Source organism: Nomascus leucogenys, chromosome 5 (assembly GCF_006542625.1).
Source record: "Nomascus leucogenys isolate Asia chromosome 5, Asia_NLE_v1, whole genome shotgun sequence".
Lineage (NCBI taxonomy): Eukaryota > Metazoa > Chordata > Mammalia > Primates > Hylobatidae > Nomascus > Nomascus leucogenys.
The window spans coordinates 26477485-26498547 of record NC_044385.1 but is presented as its reverse complement, the minus strand read 5'-3'; the positions used below and the strand labels follow the sequence as shown (position 1 = coordinate 26498547).

General features: G+C 42.2%; 1 protein-coding gene across 2 annotated transcripts in view; it reads left to right on the top strand.

Annotated features, from left to right (window-relative positions):
- The window catches only part of MARC2 (mitochondrial amidoxime reducing component 2), a 36137-nt gene extending 16181 nt beyond the window's left edge, over positions 1-19956 (top strand). The window contains exons 5-8 of one of the 2 annotated variants that reach the window (XM_030812846.1): positions 15193-15254; positions 15343-15414; positions 16960-17114; positions 19091-19956. In XM_030812846.1, coding sequence (XP_030668706.1) covers positions 15193-15254; positions 15343-15414; positions 16960-17083 — 258 coding nt within the window. In that variant the 3' untranslated portion in view covers positions 17084-17114; positions 19091-19956. The remainder of the gene's footprint in view (positions 1-15192; positions 15255-15342; positions 15415-16959; positions 17115-19090) is intronic. The other variant, XM_030812845.1, reaches the window with a different exon arrangement.
- The last annotated feature ends 1107 nt before the right edge of the window (positions 19957-21063 follow it).

Below are 21063 nucleotides of genomic sequence, written 5' to 3'. Positions count from 1 at the left end.
TTAAAAAAAAAAAAAAAGAAAAAAGAAAAGAGCAATAGTAATGTATACAGAAGTTGTCTATTTGATGATGTTATCTTGTCATTTGTTATCTAGTTGAATTCCTCTGTGCCTTTGTTAATTTTTAAAATTCAATCATCTATTATGGGTCAGGCATGGTTTGTAGGAGCCCAGATACAGATGAAAAGATATGGATCCTGCTCTTCAGAATGTTCCAATATGAGGGGCATGGCCAGGAGACAATGACAGCCCAGTGTCAGAAGTGCTTTAGTGTACACACTTAGAAGGTAGCAGAGATGTGTAGAAGTAGAACTGCCTAAATCTGCCTGGAGAAGGGAGTCCTGGGTATGGGGATGGGTCAGGTCCAGCTCCCCGGAAGCGATGCTGTTCACCCTGTACTTGTGTGGACTGTGTGCAGGCCGGGGGCCGAGGAGGCTCTTTACGGGCACAGGCGGTTGGGAGGCCTAGAAACATGAGAGGCCATGAATAAAGGGGTGCTTGGGAGCATTTTAGAATCACAGGAGCATGGGGGTAAAGGAGAAATGTTAGGGAGGCTGGACTGGAGCTGGCTGGAGGCCACCACACCAAGGAGTTTAGATTTTATACTGTGGACATTGAGGAGCTGGTAATGATTCTGAGCGAGGAAGTAATTATGATTTGCATTCTTCCAATAAATATCTGCTGAAGGCCTATACAGTGTGCCAGGCACATATTATTCTGGCAACTCTCTTGAACACTCATTGAAAGGCGGGGAAGCCTGAGACAGAAATACCAAGGCCAGGCCCAGTCACTGGAGAGTCTTTTTTTCTTTTTTGAGACAAGGTCTCACTCTGTCACCCAGACTGGAGTACAGTGGTACGATCACGGCTCGCTGCAGCTTAGAACTCCCCAGCTCAGGTGATCCTCCCACCTTAGCCTCCCAACTTCCCAACTAGCTGGGACTACAGGCATATGCCATCATGCCTGGCTAATTTTTGTATTTTTTTGTAGAGACAGGGTCTCCCTATGTTGCCCGGGCTGGTCTTGAACTCCTGGACTCAAGCAATCTGCCTGCCTTGGCTTCCCAAACTGCTGGGATTACAGTCATGAGCTACCTCACCTAGCTAAGAGTCTTTTTTCTGAAGTGCAGATTAGCAGGCCCTACCTGAAATCTACATGGGCACTGTGACAATGCCCACACCTCTGCACTGGCAGCAGCATTCCGGGTGAATCGCATGCCCACAGTGTCTGGAGAAGCCCTGAGCTAGGAGAGTGCAGGGACCACTGGGGTCAGAGATGATACAGGATCGGGGCTGGGAGGGCAATGGAGAGTGCCAGAGAGGAAGAGGCCCCTGATGTACTCAGGAGACTGGTTTCTTGAGGGAAGGAACTAGATTTTTCTAAGAATGAATCTAGACTTGGTGGGACTTGAAGTTTATACAATTTGGGGGCCCCTTTAAGAAAAAAATAAAATTATTAACAAAAATATATAAAATTAACAAAAATAAAATTAGGTTCAAGGCCTTGAAAGGTTCTGTGCAAATAAGGGGCCTGAGGCTCAAGCCTCAGTGGCTTCCCAGTATACCCACCTGCCCTTCCCAGTTCTAGTTTCCCCCATTGTCTAGTAGGATGTACATAAAATCGGATTCATTAAATGCTTGGCAAACAACAAATGAAATTCTGTGTTTCAAGAATGTATGTTACTAAAGATTGGAATGGAAATTAGTTCATGGAATAGAAATTAATCCGTGAAGCAACAGTTCTTCCACAGGAATCCTGTAATTCTTCCATTATTTTCTGAGAAACTTTCTTTTAGGGAATAAAATGTTTCTTGATTTGTTTCCACCAAAGAACAGATTATTTTGGTATTAATTTTAGTTTAAAATCTTGAGCCAAGGAAATAAGAAAAAAGACACTCTTGTCCCTGGTTGAAGCATTTTTGCTTTCCTGTACCTTGCCAACCTATAATTTTTGCTCTCCTATAACTTGTCAAACCTAACCTAAGGCTAATGTAAACCTAATCCTGCTTTCTTAGGCAGTGAGAGTGGAGTTGTCTTCTTCTTCTTCTTCTTTTTTTTTAAATAATAAACTGAAAATAAAAGTCCAAAAAAAAAAAGGCCAGGCATGTCCTAGAACTTTGGGAGGCCAAGGCAGGCAGGTTGTGTGAGTCCAGGAGTTCGAGACCAGCCTTGGGCAACATGGTGAAACCCCATCTCTACAAAAAATTAATTAATTAATTAAAAGTGAAAAAAATAAACTGTTAAATGAATTTGTGCTCCCAAGTCCATTTGTCATTTTATTCCTGCACTATGATGGACTTACAGAAGTAGCAAATAAGGTAGAATACTGATTTTTCTGGAATAGTCCTCTGGCCATGCACATTAAAAAAAAATCCTTCTTATTAAATGATGCTAATGTTGCTGATTTATTCTTCCTTAAATTAGGAAGCCCAGTAGTTAAAGGCCTAATGCATTAATCTGTTTACCTGGTACCATCACAAAACTGTAACTCTTTCAAAGAGTAGGACTCTGTTAAATATTAATGTAAAATGATAGAACTCATAAATATTTAATAGGCCAATTAATCATTAAAAATTAGCAAACCTCAGCATGAAATTCAGGCCATTGTTTATTGCAAGAACACAGAGTAATAGGAGAATGTATTGTGTAACATTTACTGTTTGTGGCCTAAATTACTTTGTACTTTGTCCATGTAGCTCAGAATATTAAGCAATTTTTAAAAGTCTGCTTCCTTGGGTTGGTGTGGTGTGCTTGAGTTCTGGGAATGCAGCAAAATGAAGTTTAGAAATAATAAAATTGACCGATGCTTCCTATTTCTGTAGCTGGCCATTGTGGGGTCAGTGTTTACTGATCTTTGCTCACTGTCCTGATGAGCTAAGCTTGATATTTTTAATGGAATAACTTGTTTGTATCAGTCCTCACTCCACATTATGAAAGAATTGTGGAGAAGCTTGCAGAAAACTCTTGGTGTGTTATCTTTCACTCAGGAAGTGCTTCTCCAGGAAACTTCCAGAGAGGGAGATTTTGAAGCTGAACAGCCGTGCTTGGACTCTGAGCCTCACTGCTTACAGGCTGTGTGGATTGGGCCCTCCCAGTCCTATCCTTTCCAGCTGTTGAGAAACACAGTTTTTGTAAATCATCATCACTAGACTTTTCAGTCCCCAGAACCTGAGTTTGGATGGGTTCGGATTTGAGATAACAAGTCTGTTTTCTGGTGTAAGAACAGCAGTCTCTACCAGGCTTCAGGGATTTCTTGAAGTAGCAGTAATGATAACAATATACAAAAATAACAGCAAGAATCATGACTCACTGCTATTGAACACTTACTACGTTATAGACACCGTGCCAAACCCTTTACATGCGTTATCTCATTTAATTCTAGTTCCCTTTCCAGACTGTGGGTCACAACCCATTATTGGGTTCTAATATCACTGTACTGAGTCCTGACTAACACTTTTAAAAGAAGTATAGGATGGAATAAAAGATATCAGAGTAAACTATAGGTAGAAGGGTTAAGAATTGTCTTGCAAAACTCTCTCATGTGTACACATGGGAGGGTATTAGGAAACAATGTAAAATGTAGTTTTCACTGCGGGTCATGGTGGAAAATGTCTGATAGCCATTGAGGCGGGTAGTGTTTTGATCCTTGTTTTTCAGATGAGGAAACTGAGACTCAGAGAAGTTGAGTAACTTGCTCTCGAGGTCGCATAGCCAGCGTGTGGCCAACTGAGGACTTGCACTCTGGCTGGCTGTCAAAAGTCCCTGAATATCAGCCAACTACACAACTCTGCCACCTTGTTAAAGCCATTTTCAGGTCATTTGGCAAACCTGTATTGGGCCCCAGTCACTGTGGGTGGGCTGGGGGGTCATGGGTGTCAGGGGCTGCCCTCTGAAAGAAGCAGGACAATTGTGCTCAGTAAAAAATGGACAAGAAGAACAGGTATCAGCTTTGGCATAATGAAGATTAGCCTGAATTTCATGTTCATTATCTCTGTTAGAAGCAAGCTGAAAGCATCTGACAGTCATTTTTCTTTCTTAATGAAAAGAACCAAGCAGGGGCCTGGGGAATGCAGGTGTCCCCTCCCTGCAGGCGTTTGTGGCATTCCTTTCAAGGCAAAAGTTCCATGTCCTCATCTGGGGAGCTTCTGACATGCGTATATTGTTAGGGGACTCCAGCAAGAGTCTTGGATGGATTTGCCTTGATTAGGAGAAGTTCCAATGATTGAAACAGGAGGATAGGGATCAGGAGTGGATGGAGTAGGAATACATTCACATTTCTGAAGAATTTGCCAACAGAACTCCTTTACGTAAGGAGATCTCCTTCTACATTTGCTTTTTTGATTACACCTGAGTCATTTGTAATATTTTCCAGAGGGGCTTTTAGGGGTTGGGCAAGAGGGAGTGGAAGATGGCGCGGCAAAGTACTACAGGGCTTTTGCCTCTTTCTCATCAAGGAGAAGGAGGAGATGCTTCTGCCAGGTTCCTTCCTCACAGCCTCACACAGCTTTCTTATCACTAGACCCAGTGAGTAAGCGAGACACCCCTGGAAAGCCCGCAGCTAGTGTGGGCAGCGGAAGATGGATTAACAGGAGACCTGCAGTGAGATCTACCTGGGCCGGGGGGTCCCCCTCTGGCTGCACATCGGGCCAGCGGACAGCCTTAAACAACACTGGTGCCTCCATCTCAGGTGCAGCTTGGGCAGAGGGAGCTTTTAAGCTCCTCTGGGGTTTTTAGTGTGCAGCCAGTGGTGGGAACCACTGGGCTAGGATTTTCCAGGGGAGCAAAGTCGTAACTGGCAGGAGTTGTGGATGTGCCTGGAGACCAGAGTGGCCTTTAAATCGTCATGAGCTTGGCCTTAACCTCCCTGAGCATGATTTTCTGATCTTAAAGTTAACAGGTTCTACCAAGGGACTTTAAAGGCTCTTTGTAGCCCTCAAGTTGTTTAATTCCCTGGGCACTTTCTTCTCTCTCCCTCTCTCTCTCTCTCTCTCTGTGTGTGTGTGTGGTTGGTAAAGGCACTTTTTCATAAATGTCTCTCAGAATGCCCTCTCTGATAGAACCGCTGCATTGGCTTTTTTTTTTTTTGGCGGTCGGATCACAAGGTTAGGAGATCGAGACCATCCTGGCTAAACAGTGAAACTCCGTCTCTACTAAAAATACAAAAAAAAAAAAAAAAAAAAAAAAAAATTAACCAGGCGTGATGGCAGGCGCCTGTAGTCCCAGCTACTGGGGAGGCTGAGGCAGGAGAATGGCGTGAACCCAGGAGGCGGAGCTTGCAGTGAGCCGAGATCGTGCCACTGCACTCCAGCCTGGGTGACAGAGCGAGACTCTGTCTCAAAAAACCAAAACCAAAACCAAAACCAAAACCAAAAACAAAACAAACAAACAAAAACTCATATTGCACATGCTGTGTTCTAGCTTTTTTGTAAGTGAAGTCGTTTAATCTTAACAGTCACTTAAAGTCCATTTCTCGAGATGTCCTTCACCATGCTTTTTCTAGTTTATCCCTGCCCCTGAGTGAACAAGGCTTTTGTGTGAGACCTTGCTGAACTGAATTCGAGGCAAGGATTTGGCCACTGAATTGTGTTTATCAGGCCTCATCCACTTCTAAATATGTTACATTTCAGACCAAGGAGGAAGTGTGTCTTCAGAGATGGTGGTGCACGGTATTCCCCTCGAGTGAGTGTGATACGTGAACGCACGCTTATCGATCCCTTGTAAGGAGAGGTCATTCACTTTACATTGCTACCCAAGAGACAAGCCCTTCAAATACAGATGTTGGAGGAGAGACGGCAGAGTGGAGGTAGGCAGGAGTGGTCTCGGAGACCATGACCCCCCCATACCTTTCTCTCACTGTCCTCTGGAGGGCTGTGAGTCACTGCATGGGCTAAGTGTGCTGAAAAGCAGTCCAGCACAGCCCAGGCTACTGCCTTTGGGAATTCAATTGGTAGCTGCCCCTCCCAGCCTCTGCTGTTGGTCATGTGGGACCACCCAGCCAAGAACAGAGTGGGAGACTAGGATGTCTTATGTCCAGTAGGCACTAAAATTCTCGTGGCCGTAACCTCCCCTGAGAGGAAACTGGTATGTGGGGGGAACACACAGACCCGCGTCAGCCTGCAGAATGTCCCAGTCAGTGAATACACTTCAGAGCAACACGGCCACATCTCAAGAGCTCTGCTTCCCTTTTTGTAGCCTGTTGCTGGTGTTTCTAAGAGTAGGTGGTCTCCAGAGAACAGAAGCCAGCTTCTAAAAAAGCGCTAGGCAGTCCAGGCTCTGTGGCTCATGCCTGTAATCCCAGCAATTTGGGAAGCTGAGCCAGTCGGATCACCTGAGGTCAGGAGTTTGAGACCAGCCTGACCACTATGGTGAAATCCCATCTCTATTAAAAGTACAAAAATTAGCTGGGCATGGTGGTGGATGCCTGTAATCCCAACTACTTGAGAGACTGAGGCAGAAGAATTGCTTGAACCGTGGAGGCAGAGGTTGCAGTGAGCCAAGATCGTGCCACTGCACTTCAGCCTGGGTGACAGAGTGAGACTCTGTCTCAAATAATAATAATAAAAAAAGCCTTAGGCTTCTGTCTTTCTCTTCTGCTAGGATTTTCCAGGTCCAAGTGTCCCAAACAACAGATGCCTCCAGACAGATTTAATATGCATTAAGGTTTACAGAAATGTGTCTCATGTGATTCCGTAGGAGCATACACCAGCTATTGTGTAATGTGAGGATACTTATCCTTGAAGGATAAAGCACACTCGGTCTCCACACAGTGCCATTCAAACATGGGGTCATGAAAAAGCCCAGGGAGTCTGGAACCAGGGCTGTGAAAACATTTTAATGATTAATTTCAAGAAGCTTTTCAGATAGTTGATTTTTTTCTGATTATGAAAGACATTTTTAAAAGTAACTCATACTCTTTGCACAGCTTGAAAAACACAGTAGAGATTAAAGAAACGCATAAAAATTCCTCACCGGGTAACAGCACCCACCAGGGCCTCTAGGGGGTGGGGGACAAGGGGTGGGAGAGCGTTAGGACAAATACCTAATGCATGCGGGGCTTAAAACCTAGATGATGGGTTAACAGGTGCAGCAAACCACCATGGCACAGGTACACCTATGTAACAAACCTGCACATGTATCCCAGAACTTAAAGTAAAATTAAAAAAAAAATTATTCCTCATCATACTATTAAAAGGTAGTCTGTGATAACATTTTGTTGTGTTTCCAGTATGGATTATATGATATTGTATAAATAGTATTAAATTCCACCATTTTCGTTTAATGGCACATGGCAACCAGCTCTGTCTTTGCAAATCCTTCATTTGCGTGGTTCCAGTGTTTCCATATTAGTCCATCCTGTGACTCTGCAATAACTTGTTTAACCATTCCCTTATGATTGAGCATTTAGGGTGTTTTCCATTTTCTCTTACATAAATAATGAGCAGCTTTGCAGGTCGGTATCTACATTTCCAAAAATATTCTTAGGAAATGCTAATGCAGCATTTTAAAGGCTCTCTGTGTATATTGCCAAATTGCTTTCCAGAAACCTTATGCCAATTTATATTCCCTCAAGGTGAGCATAAGCGTGCCCTTTTCATTGTGCTCTTGCTGGCATTGCTATAATTTTTACTAATTTAGTAAGTGAAAAGTAATGTCCTATGTAAGTTGGTAATTCTCAGTGTATGGCATCCTGTCTTAGTCCCCAAATTCTAAAATATTCATATTTGCAGCAAATGTTTGAGAGTTTCCTAGTGCTAATCTCTGAGATAGATGCTAAGATTACAGAGATGACCTCACTGTGTCTGCCTGCAAGGATCTCAGGGCCAAGTGGGATCAAGGCTTCAGTAGGTAGAGGGCTGCAGCTGAAGGCAGGACATCAGACTTGCAGGATCCCAGTGAGAAAGAGGCACTCTGGGCAGGATGTGTGTGTGTGTGTGTGTGTGTGTGTGTGTGTGTTTGGGGGCAGTGGATGCTGAAGACTTGCTTGATAAGAACTGGATCCAATTGCGGGAACCATGGCATGGTCTTTCTTTATAAGAAGAGTGATTAAATTTTGAAATATGACATTAAGGAATATTCATTAGCTTGTATGTCTTAAGAATAGAAAAAATAACTTTTGGTTTGAGATCATTTAACTCTGGTATAATGGGAAATATATATTTGGTCTTTGTCTCTGGTTCCTGGCACGAGCTCCTAAGCTCTTGGAATTTGCTGAGTGACAAGGGTAAGAGGAGTTTCTTTTGTCATTCATAGCAAGCCCCTTTCAATCATACCTGACTTTATGCTAGTGAGATGACTTGGGGAAAGAGGGGTGTCCCCAGACAGCTTTGGTATGGGAGCTGGTTCTCAGAAAGACTAAGCCATGATTAGACGGTTGGGACTTACAGCCCCACCCAGCCCTCATCTCAGGGGAAGGGAGAGGGGCTGGAGGTTGAGTTCAGTCACCAATGGCCAATGATTTTATCAATCATTTGCATGAAATGAAACCTCCAAAAAACCTCTGAAAGATGGGGTTTGGAGAGCTTCCGAGTTGGAGAACACATTGAAGTTCTGGGAGGGTGGTGTACCCAGAGAGGGCATGAAAACTCGGAGAGCCCCCATCCCCATCCCTTGCCCTACACAGCATTTCCATTGGGCTGTTCCTGAGTTGCGTCCTTTATAATAAGTCAGGAACAACAGTAAAGCATTTTTTGAGTTCTGGGAGTCATTCTAGAAACTTGTCAAACCTTAGGAGGGGGTTGTGGGAACCCTCAATTTATAGCCGGTTGGTGAGAGGCATGGCTGGCCTGGACTTGGCTGGCATCTGGGATGAGGGGCAGTCTTGTAGGACTGAGCCCTTACCTAAGGGATCTCTGCGTGCTTCTAGTAGTGAGTGTCAGAATTGAATTGAATTGTTGGACACCCAGTTGGTGTCAGAGAATTGCAAAATTGGTGTTGGAAAAGACATCATGTATTTGATGTCACAGAGAATCTAATAAACTAGACAAAAATTATTTTTAAGATGTGATGTTGGGATCATACCTCTTATAAAAAATAAAGCAAAAAAGGCAAAAGAAGAAAATTTATTATGAAAAACAAATAATGTTTAAATCTTGGTGAGGAGCTTCCAGATTTATTGCTATAAATGTATACACATAGCTATGTATACAGATGTTTTTATGTAAATGGAATCATCCACACACACACACACACACACACACATATAAAATGTACCTCGTGCTTTTTTCACTCAGCAACACCTTGAAAAGTATTCAGTGTTAACAGATATAGACTCACATCCTCGTTTTTTTTTTCAGACAGGGTCTCACCCTGTCGCCCAGGCTGGAGTGCAGTGATGTGATCTCGGCTCACTGCAACCTCTGCCTCCCGGGCTGAAGCCATCCTCCTGCCTCAATTCTCCTGAGTAGCTAGGACCACAGGCACACACCACCACACCTGGCTAATTTTCGTAATTTTGGTAGAGACGAGGTTATATCATGTTGTCTAGACTGGGAACACCCTTTTTTAATACCTGAATAATGATTATTGCACATATGTCCCATGTATATTTAGCCAGTCTCCAGTAGGTGATGTTGAGCTTTCTATAATCATGTAGAGTCATTGATACCAAGTCAGAAAAATTGCTATGGATTTAGAAACAGAATAGTCTTGTTTATTTACTTATTCCCTTGACTTATCACAAAATAGTTTAAAGTTGCTTCTAACAATTGTGCATATAACACAATATCATAAACACATACATAGAAATCCAGGAGCAGCGAAAGGGAGGCACCAATCCTGCGACGGAGATTAAGCAGATGAAGGGGCTGGGACAACGGTGGCAGCAGGCTCGAGGAACAGGCTCCCAAAGGCTTGGTGGTTGTGGATCTAATTTGAACTGCTGCTCTGATCTGTGCTCTTACAAGTGATGTCTTTCATAGCCCATTGCCACGGCAGGCCATGCAGGCTGTTTCCACCTCACTCTCAGTGGTCTTGTCCTTCTGTGGTCAGCTGGTATTTAAGAACTCATCTTGGCCTCTATTCTCACCTGACTGTGCACTCTCTCTCTCTGGCTATACATAGAGAGATGGACTATATAGGAAGAGATATATATTCTCTACATCTGTATCTACTTCCTCTCTCTGTGTGGATTTAGCCATGCATCTGTGTGTCTATATAGACCTGTGTGTGTGTGTGTGTTTGTGTGTGTACACACATTCACATGTGTCTACGGAGAGAGACAGGAAAAAAGGGAGGGAGACTCTCTATTAGTAGTTACATTTTAAGTTTCATACATCCAATTTTTTTTGCTTGTCAAATGCCTATATGGATCTCTGAAGGTTTCAAACAGACAAACACCCTCAGTTGTGTGTTCCACAGCACCCACCCGCCCCACCGTTATTTCACTTCTCTCTCTGGGTGCTCTAGTCCTAATTTAGTATTTACGAGATGTGCACACATTCATTCATAGCAAATCCTCAGGATTATTTCCTCAGAGCTGAGCCCCTTATGTATAGTGCTCCTCTTTCTCCTTGCCTTTTCCCCTTCCTTTCCTTGCTTCTTTCATCTTCAAAACTCCATGATTTTATCCCGTCACTCTTAAGTAAATGTCATTGGGGCCTGGATTTCAGCAGACTGCGGAAAGGTTGATTACCAGCAGGGGGCGCACTAAGCGTCTCGAGCTGATTTTGTGTTTAGGAAAGACCCTGGAATTTTTTCTCTACCTATTTATTTATTTTTATCTTTCCAACTTTTATTTTAGGTGCAGGGGTACAGGTGCATGTTTTTTATATAGGTAAATTGTGTGTTGCTGGGGGTTTGGTGTACAGATTATTTTGTCAGACAGGTAATAAGCATAGTACCTGATAGTGTTTCAATTCTCACCCTTTTTCTACCCTCCACCCTCAAGTAGGCCCCCGTGTCTGTTGTTCCTTTCTTTGTATCCATGTGTATTCAACATTTAGCCTCTACTTATAAATTAGAACATGTGGTATTTGGTTTTCTGTTCCTGCAGTAATTCTTTCAGAATAATGGCCTCCAGCTCTATCTATGTTGCTGCAAAGGACATAATCTGTGTTTTTTTTATGGTTGCATATTATTCCATGGTGTATGTATACAACATTTTCTTTATCCAGTCCACTGTTGATAGGTATCTAGGTTGATTCCATGTCTTTGCTGTTGTGAACGGTGCTGTGATGAATATACGCGTGCATGTGTCTTTGTGGTAGAATGATTTACATTCCTTTGGGTATATACCCAGTAATGGGATTGCTAGGTTGAATGATGTTTCTATTTTAAGTTCTTTGAGAAATCTCCAGATTGCTTTCCATGGTGGTTGAACCAATTTACATTCCTACCAACAGTATATAAACATTCCCTTTTCTCCACAGCCTCATCACCTGTTATTTTTTGACTTTTTAGTAATAGCCATTCTGATTGGTGTGAGATGGTAGTTCATTGTGGTTTTGATTTGCATTTCCCTAGTGATCAGTGATAGTGAGCATTTTTTCATGTGCTTGTTGGTCACGTGTATGTCTTCCTTTGAGAAGACACTGGAACTTGCTGAATAGCATATTTCACTGTTTGTATGTCTAGTAGAATGTAATGGAAATTTTAATTTCATGCATTATTAAATTTATTTTAATAGTATACAATTTATTATTTTAAATAACTGAATTAATAATTGCATTTAAACTTAATTAGGATAATGTTTTACTGCAAATAATGCTTTACACCAAAATGCTGACAATGATCAGATTAGGTTGAGAATATATATGATTATAGGTGGTGATTAATATTTTAGGAAGTAACTAGAGCTGGCATTTGGGGGTGTTGCGGACGATTCTTACAAATCCAGACAATTTGCTCTTTTAAACGCGGCCTTGTGGTTGTCTAACAGTGAGAATAGATGACTAACTGAATTTGTCAGACTCCCTGCCTTCTATCATAATAACGACGCAGAATTGCCACCGTTATGTGTCTTGGAAATCTTAAATTCTTCAGCTCTCACACACAAAATATTGAACGGAAGATACTTGGAGAGCCAGGGTCCGTTCAGCACTGGGCGGTTGGGTCGGCTTCCATTCCTGGGTCCACAGCGCCCTCGTGTGGTATGTGCCCAGCCTTCCTGGCTGCCTCTCAGGCCAGGGTACCCATTGATCCTTACTTCCCAGTACAGTAGCTGCCTTCCTGGGTCACACCCCATCGGAGGTCACGATCTGCCAGGAGGTTAGCCACCTGCTGTGGTTGTCTTGTAGTTTTTCGCAATAAGTTACTGGCTAGGAGTGCTTGTAATAAGTCCTGAGTAGGACATGGCGATTCCATTCCTTACACATGATGTGTACACGCAGTTATCCTCAACTGGTTGGTTGGACCGTGGCATTTATTTCCACAAAGCAGCAATTTCCTAAAGGATGGTTTAGAACCCAGTGCATCCATGGAGACCTCCTTACTTTAGTCTGTAGCTGTGGTCATGCTCTGTAGGAGATTTCTGAGTTTTGAAGACCCGGTTAGGTACTGGAGAACCATTTGCATTTGCTGAAGCACCACTACAAGCCCGGGAGGGGGTTGGAGGGGCTGGTTTACCACTGAAGGAGGACCAGACATGGTCTGGTCATCAGTGGCAGAGGGAGAAAAGTTATGGGGTTAGTCCCTACCCACTGCCCTGCTCTGCCTCCTGCAGAGACTTCAGACCTCTTATGCCTCCTGCCCAAGCGAAGCAGCCAGGGGAGTAGGAATATGTTTCTTTGTTCCTAACTCAAGGTGATTTTTTCTCCGAATTCCTTAGACTCACAGTCTATGGTTGTTGATTTATGGAGGCAGTAGTGAGGCCCCGTACCCCAATGCCTCCTACCTTGAGACCTGGACAGAGGATTGCCCTGTGAAATTCAAACCTTAAATCAGTAGGTATCAGCAGAGACAGGCACGGTGCCTTAAAGATAAAGAATACAGATGGCCTCCCTATTCACGGAGGGGCCTGAAACCTTTATATAGCTCTACATACACCCCCTCCCGTGTGCAGATGCTTCTTGACTTACCATGGGGTTACCTTCCAATAAACGCATCGTAAAGTCAAAAAGTTGTAATCTGTCTGGATATATGTATTAGTCTGTTCTCACATTGCAATAAAGAAATACCTGAGACTGGATAATTTATAAAGAAAAGAGGTTTAGGCTGGGTGCGGTGGCTTACACCCTGTAATCCCAGCAGTTTGGGAGGCTGAGTTGAGCGGATCACCTGAGGTTAGGAGTTCGAGACCAGCCTGGCCAACATGGCGAAATAATACAAAAATTAGCTCGGCATGGTGGCACGTGACTGTAATCCCAGCTACTCAGGAGACTGAGGCATGAGAATCGCTTGAATCTGGGAGGTGGAGGTTGCGGTTGCAGTGAGCCGAGATTGCGCCACTGCATTCTAGCCTGGGCAACAGAGTGAGATTCTGTCTCAAAAATAAAAAGAAAGAAAGAAAAGCGGTTCGTGGTTCTGCAGTCTGTACAGGATGCATAGCGGCTTCTGCTTCTGGGGAGGCCTCAGGAAGCTTCCAATCATGGTGGAAGGCAAAGGGGGTCCAGCTTCCTACATGGCAGAAGTAGGAGCAAGAGAGCGAAGGGGAAGTGCCAGACACTTTTAAGCAACCAGATCTCGCAAGAACTCACCCACTATCTCGAGAACAGCAACAAGGTGATGGTGCTAAACCATTCATGAAAGATCCACCTCCATGATTGAATTCCGTCCCACCAGGTCCCACCTCCAACAGTAGGGATTATAATCCGATATGAGATTTGGTGGGGACACAGATCCAAACCATATCATGTTATACATGTATATGTAATATTGAAGGAGTAAAGATCACATGACCCCAAAATATGCTGCTCCAGCATATTGACTTTTTTGAGTTAAGGACAGTTGAAAAACAGAGGTGCAAGAAGATCACTCTGCCCTTCCTTCTGTTTCTTAAAAGCAGGAGATGAAATTCCTGTGTAAAAGATGTCTTCCAATACCAGAAGGAAGTGTCATGCTTATCATCAAGGACAAAAAGTTGAGGCTGAGGGCAATGTGTACAAACCCTGTCAAGCCAATCCTCATCTTCCCTGTCCCTCTCTACCCAGTTAAGTACCCTAGTCCTGCCACATCTTTGCCCAGTTCTGTATATAAGTGTTCAACTCTAATTGCGTCTTCATTTTGTCATGAAGGTTCCAGTGCCACGTAAAAGTTATATTAAATAAATATGTATGCATTTCTCTTGTCGATCTGTCTTATGTCAATTTAATTATCAGGCCCAGCCGAAAAACCCTAAGAAGGTAGAGGTGATATTTTGCCTCCCTACAATATAATCCACATAACCACCTTATATATGTATATATATGTGTGTGTGTGTGTGTATAAAAACAAATCATATTTTATATATATAATACAATCTCTATATTCCTCATATATGTTTCTGTATATGTGTGTGTGCACATATAAACATATATATGGTTAAAAGCTGGGTGGTTCAAAGTCCTACATTCAGAATCAGTAAGATTTCAAACCCAGCTGCTTTATATCCTCCAGTGTGACCTTGAGACAATTTTGTATCTCTCTAGTCCTCCATTTCTTTGGGTAAAATGGGGCTCATGATAGCGCCTCCCTCAAAGTTGTGAGGATTGAGTTCATCCCTGAGGCAAGTGTTGGTGGTGCCCACGTTCAAGGGTGGGAAGGCAAGGCACAGTCAGTGGCAGTGGGATCAGGACACCATTAGCAGGCTGCCTGTCTGTGAAGGTGGCAGCAGTGAATGTGTCAATCATGACTGCCTTCTCTTGGGTGATGTCCCCACTCTTCAAAGGACCTTCAGATTGTAACTTGGGTTCCACTGCAGCTTAGCTATAAGGAAAGTGTGGGCTTGTCTTGCATTTCTCATTGTATATATACATTTCTCATTGTATATCTACACATCGACTTTCCTGTTAATTTATGACTCTCATGGCAAACTGCACCCTATAGAAGATCTGTCATCTCTGCGATGATGGAATCAGGGTTTTGAGACTGGGAGTCAAGAGGTGGACCTGAACTTGCCAGCATGCTGCCTCCCTTTGAGTCCTCTGGGAGATATTTCTTGGTGTCACCTTGTGCTGCTTTCTTCTGCTATAATAGTTTCATACTTAATATGAGCTGAAGAATAAATAGACTCAAAGACTAATGAAGCCACCATTATAAGAGATAACTTTCTCTTTTCTCTTAGGATACCTGGGATGAACTCCTAATTGGTAGTGTAGAAGTGAAAAAGGTAATGGCATGCCCCAGGTAAGGAACCTAGCTAGGCCCCAGGACTGTGGTATGGCCCACTCATTGGTTCCTAAGCATCACCTAACCCTTGGTTATTGCATAACAGGTGTATTTTGACAACGGTGGACCCAGACACTGGAGTCATAGATAGGAAAGAGCCACTGGACACCCTGAAGAGGTAGAATACCACCATGGCCAGTGTATTTTAAATATTATCTCCACCCCAGAACTACCTATGGGTTTAGGTGCTATGTTTGCTTTAGGGAAGATATGACCTTTCTCTCCAGAGCACCTTCCACTCTACCTTCTGACTGATTTGTGTCTATTAGTTAATGAGAGCACTGTTGCTTCCTCTCTTTTTCTGGATGGATCCTCTAGTGCTTCGGATAAACTTTTTTTTTTTTTTTTTTTTTTTTTAGAGGAGTCTCACTCTGTCCCCCAGGCTGCAGTGCAGTGGCGTGATCTTAGCTCACAGCAACCTCCACTTTCTGGGTTCAAGCTGTTCTCCTGCCTCAGCCTCCTGAGTAGCTGGGACTACAGGTGTGTGCCACCATGCCTGGGTGATTATTGTATTTTTAGTAGAGACAGGGTTTCACCATGTTGGCCAGGCTGGTCTCAAACTCCTTGCCTCAGTGATTCGCCTGCCTCCCAACATGCTGGGATTACAGGCATGAGCCACCGTGCCCAGCTTTGATAAACTTTTAATTCTATAATACTACATTTTGAAATTTTAATATCTCTCATATCAATTTTTAATAATATTTATATGTGTCTTTCCAAATTTAGGCCTCAAACACTTTATTTAATCATGTTTATTGCAACTCAAATTCCTTTATTAGAATCAATATCAAGGAATATGAGAACAATTGAAACTGCATAATGAAATATTAGAAAAAATGAATGTAATGGGTTGTCAGAGCTTTTTAACCAAGGAGCTTCTTTTATGCTAAGGATTTCTCTTTTGTTTTGTTATTTAAAGAAGTTTGGCTGACTTTAGTTCCCAATGAAGATAGTGATTTAGGCTTAACATTCTTTGGAGCTGTATTCTATTTTGTTTCTCTTTCCTCTGTTTTGTGGATTGTTTCCAATGGGTTTAGCTTAGAGAAGAGGTTATTTCATGATGCCTTCAGATTTACAATTCTATTTTGTTTTTGATTTTTAAGATGTAGTGATAATTATTTAAGATGCTATAGAAGTTATTTTTTTCTTTAGACAGGACACTGGAAAAAAATTAACTTCTGCAGTAGTCCAGACCCATCTGCCAACTGCATGTCTGTCTGAATTTTTGTTCACCATTGAACCCCAGCTTTGGGCTTATAAACCTGGAGGGGGTTGAAAGCATGGTGCTTAAATGCACTAAACAGAAGATTTGTAGAGTTCAGGGCCATTCCATTTTGAGTTTTAGGGGCATTTGTTTCAATGAGTTGTGAAGTTGAAGGTACCCATATAGACAAAGTATTTATTTTATACTTACATGTAAGTTTTTTTCTTTTTGGACTTAAACTGAAGCCATGGAGAAATTGCGTAGACTTTCAGGATACTTCTAGAAAAACTAGAATTATTTGCAGTTTGACTAATTGTCCACAGACTTCTCTATCAACATTTTAGAAAATTCTTGCTGTGTATTTATAAATAACTTGGAAGGCAAACTTGAGTTCTATTGAGAATACTTCGATTATTATTTCCTTTTTGTGTCTGATGATTGAATTTTTGCTTGTTTCAGCTACCGCCTGTGTGATCCTTCTGAGAGGGAATTATACAAGTTGTCTCCGCTTTTTGGGATCTATTATTCAGTGGAAAAAACTGGAAGCCTGAGAGTTGGTGACCCTGTGTATCGGATGGTGTAGTGATGGATCCACTAGGGTGATATGGTAAAGGGTCAGCTTTGCTTCTGAATACGCTGTCTTGAAGCCATTGCTGCATTTTCTTGTGTTAATTTTTTTGTTTTTGTGTTATGCTGCTTTAATTCTTGAGAGAATGAGCAGTTTTGTATTCTGATCTTTGGAGTTGGAAAATGCCCTTAACTTCTGTTCCCTGCAGTAATCTGTGTACTCCTACCTCAGCCTTCTCCACCCCTATTTCCCATTTAATGGTAAAATGCTGATGGAAGAGGCTCAGCAGAAAGACAGGTATATGTTCACAGCTCATTACAGAATGTCATTAAGGAACAGGGAAATGAAGGTGACTGATTCTCAGAGTTATGTACATTCTCAGAGTTATGTATTTATTTTTTCTGTCTCAGATAGAAGGGGAAATGTTTAAATTATTCAACATCAACTTGGGAAAATGTTTAAATTGAATGCTTTTTATCAAATGTATTTTTAAAGTATAATTGAAGTTTCAAAAAAAAAATCAGTGCCTCATGGTGACTGGGTCCTGAATCAAGAGTTAGAAAATAATGTTCTCACATTGATTTCATTGTGTCCAATACATCCCTGACTCCTGGAGGCAAAAGCCTAACTCCCAAATTAAAGGAATAAGAAAGTTGGTCTGAAGACCTTAAGTTGGAGATTTTAAGCAAGTTCTCTCATAAAATCCATGACCCAGTTCTTAAAGTCACCTCATCTCCAAAACTCTTGACCATCCTTCTCTCTGATTCTGGCCTGAGCTTCTCATGTGTGTTACTTGCCTTTGTGGTCCTGACACCCACAACCTGACCGTCCTTAAAGACAATGTAACATAGTGGCTTAGAAGGTCTAGATCTAGCATTAGATAGACTTCGGTTTGTAATCCAAGCATCTTCCTAACTTGGTTGAGATGTTTAACTTCTCTTTAAGTCTCAGTACCCTTAGCTGCAAAGTGGGAATAATAGTACTTACCAAAACAAGCAACAAAAGTTATCTTGAGTATTAATTCATATAAAGTTGCAGCATTGCAACACAAATAAAGTGCTCAGTAAATATTAGTTATGTTTTTTATTGCCATCATTCCATCTTGATCCAGTCTTAGGTTCCATAGTGGGTATAAAGATGACACAGGCTTTGTCTTTGAGGTGGGCAAAAAGGAACTACACTTCTATTGATGACTGTTTTGACTGGGTATTTGCATAACCATAACCATATTTCATCAGTTCTGAGATCCTATTCTAACATCTCTTGATATCAGTCAGCTTCTTATAACATTCAGGATGCCTTTTGAAAAATGTCAGTGATGCATAAAATTATCAGTGATGCATAAAATAACGGTGCATCTTACAATTGGTATATCTTGGATTTGATGAAATACAATAATACACTAGAGAGGAAACTGTGAAGCTCCTAAGTGCCTGGCATTTCTAAAAGCCCCATTTGGGGAGAGTGGACCCAAACCTGAGCCATCTAGCTTGAGTGAAACCGATCCTGTGTCCTGCTGTTCCAGTCATGATTGACTGGACCTGGATCAGTGTGTGAGCCAAGGGCTTTCATGTGTTCTCTGCATCTGAGGGAGCCCAATGGCTGTGAGATACCTTAACGAATGAGGGTTTTCCATATCACTTGGTCACAAACTCATCCAACCAGATCCTGTTTTGCAGTGGATGGAGGCAACAAAAACATCTGTGGTTCACTCAGCCTCAATTTCCAATTGTCTCTGCTCCCCAGAAGGCCTTGTGTAATCTTTATCTGTGAGAGGATCTCTGTGAGATAGATATGATAATAGGCATTTTATGGATGAGAAACAAAGGCTCAGATAGGTCAGCTGATGTAGGGCCTGGGAGCTGATGTGAGTTAGAGCTAATGGGCCATGCTTTCTGCACAGCACTGCACCATACATTTATATGTGTAACCTCAATAAGTGACTGTTTTGTGGGAGTTTGAATTATTTATGAACAGTAGGATAAACAACCAAATAACCAGAGATTCTTATTATTTATTCAGGCTTCAGCAACCAGGAGGGATTGACTGAGATCTTAACAACAGCGGCAACGATACATCAGCAAATCCTTATTATCCAGCCTTCAACTGGATCTTGATTTTTGACTTTTCAAAGTTGTGTATGCTCCAGGTTAATGCAAGGAAAGTATTAGAGGTGGGAATATGAAAGTATATATATAAATTTTAGGTACTGAAGGCTTTAAAAATAATTAACATCATCAAAAATGCTATTTTGAATGTTATCATGGCTATTATGCTCTTACTTCCTGACTTTAATATTGATGAATAAAGCAAGTTTAATGAATCAACTAAAAAGCTGCAAAAAATGTTTTTAAAATGTGTGCCTTTTATTACCAATCAGTCTATGTTTTGGGAGAAATGGGAAGCAACAGATCACTGTGTCCTGATGTGCAGGACAATTACCACACTCACAAATGCCAAATATTGGTCTTTACGTGGCCGTTGAGTCCTGTTGACTTTCCACTCGTGCTTTTCACTCTAGCATTATGGGATCTGGGCTGTACTTGAGTATGGAAATTCTCTTATAGTTTTCATACTCTATTACACCTTTACTAAGCCATATAAAAGTAATCTGTGTGTAACTGCCAGATATACCACCTGGAATTCCAAGTAAGATAAAGAAGAGGATGACATTTAAAAGAGAATGGAATTTTGAGAGTAGGAGTGCAAGGAAGACAGCATGAACTTATTTTTTTCAGCGCAAATAATTTTTTGGTAACAAAGAAATGAACAACTTTGGTATGAGCTTAAGCAAAAATACTCACTGAAATAGTATATGGATGAATTCACCTACTTACAATTTTATGGTTTCTTTGCAAATAATAAATGTGAATCTCAACCCTGCTTTATCTTTGGTATTTATGAGTCTTCTTCCTGGGTTTTTCTCTTTATATTAGAATTTGAGTCACTGCAATTTATTTTTCCTTACCCTTTCTGATTGCCTCCAGAGACACAATCTGACTCCACAAACACTGGCTTCTGTCATTGGCAGGGGGCGAGGGTGTTGCGAGCTGCAGGCGCACAGGTGGCCTGTCTGGTAGGATGGCCAGTGTCCGCAAGGGGCCTTCCTAGTGGTCAGTGAGGAGTGGCTGTTCCCTCCTCCTCCATTTTCCTTTGCTGGGTTCTGGGACTGAAATTCACCACCATCCCCCGCACCCTGTGAGGTAAAAGTGGTTAAGTGAGCTGTAGGCCTGGGTAAATTCTGGAAGTGATGAAATTGAAAAATCAGAACTTTAAAGTCAACCATTAAAATAGGGAAGCCATTTTTTCCTCTTAAATTTTCAAAGAGGAATTCAGGAGGGAGATAAACAGAAACGCACATTTGGTGCCCGGAGCTGCCTTTCTGAGGAGGATCAAGTCGTGCCTCCTGCTGAGCTGTGTCCTTTACAGACAGGGTGTGACCTGGGGTTAGAAGAGAAGAGAATAGAGCAGAAAAACAGGACAGATAAGTGTTCAGGCCAATAAAGACAGAGCCTCCCTGAGCACTGAACTGCTCTGCAGCGAGTTGCCAGCTGGAGGAAGAGTGTTGTTCTTTTCTCTTGGCGAACTCCCGCTTCTCTTATCCAAGGCACCCTTGCCCTGCATGGGCAATTCTGGCTGAGTCTTGAAATGTACACTCCTGGCTCAGGGGACCATGGCTGAGCTGGGGATGACACAGACTCTCCTTGACCAAACTTCGGCCTCTTCTGAGCCGTTTTCTTCATGAGACCTTGCCACCCTACTCCCTGCAGAGCCCAGTTTAGCAAGAATCCTGCTTAGTCAGTTTCCAGAGTATTCTCCCATCCTTAATATCTAATCACCCTTGATGTCTGCTCAGATTCCTCATCTGTCACCCTCACTGTGTAAGTCCTTGCCTTGTTCAGTAGAATCCTGTTAAGTGGGTTTATCAAGAATCCTCTACACTTGATGTCTCGTCTTAGTGATTTTCCATTCATTGACCCCGAGGAACTTTGCTC